At 72.2% G+C, this 309-nt stretch overlaps 1 protein-coding gene across 1 annotated transcript in view; it reads left to right on the top strand.

Annotated features, from left to right (window-relative positions):
- Window positions 1-309, top strand: part of GMCL1 (germ cell-less 1, spermatogenesis associated) — a gene marked incomplete at its 5' end in the record, with an annotated part of 53230 nt that continues 52921 nt past the window's right edge. Inside the window, 1 exon segment of the mRNA XM_014588907.1 lies at window positions 1-120. Within this exon segment, the coding sequence (XP_014444393.1) occupies window positions 1-120 (120 nt within the window).

The raw sequence follows: 309 nt of genomic DNA, 5'->3' as shown, positions 1-309 counted from the left end.
GGGCAGCCGCAAGCGCAAGCGGAGCAGCGGGGCCTTCTGCTACTGTCACCCCGACTCCGAGACCGACGAGGATGAGGAGGAAGGCGACGAGCAGCAGCGGCTCCTCAACACCCCGCGGAGGTGCGTTGGGGGCACGCCCACACAGACCCGCACTGCACCTGTTGGGCCCGGGCGCGAGCGGTGTGCTGGGGTGGGGAGCAGACGGGCGCTAGACCGGGTAGGGTGGGAGCCGGCCGTGCAGGGCGACGGGGCCGCCTTGGGAGACGCCCGCAGCTCGGCTTCGAAACCACGGACGCTGCCCGCGTTGGT

Source organism: Tupaia chinensis, unplaced genomic scaffold (genome assembly GCF_000334495.1).
Source record: "Tupaia chinensis unplaced genomic scaffold, TupChi_1.0 Scaffold000316_1, whole genome shotgun sequence".
NCBI classification, from domain to species: Eukaryota; Metazoa; Chordata; class Mammalia; order Scandentia; family Tupaiidae; genus Tupaia; species Tupaia belangeri.
Note: the sequence above shows the minus strand (reverse complement) of the source record. Positions and strands in the feature narration are given on the sequence as shown.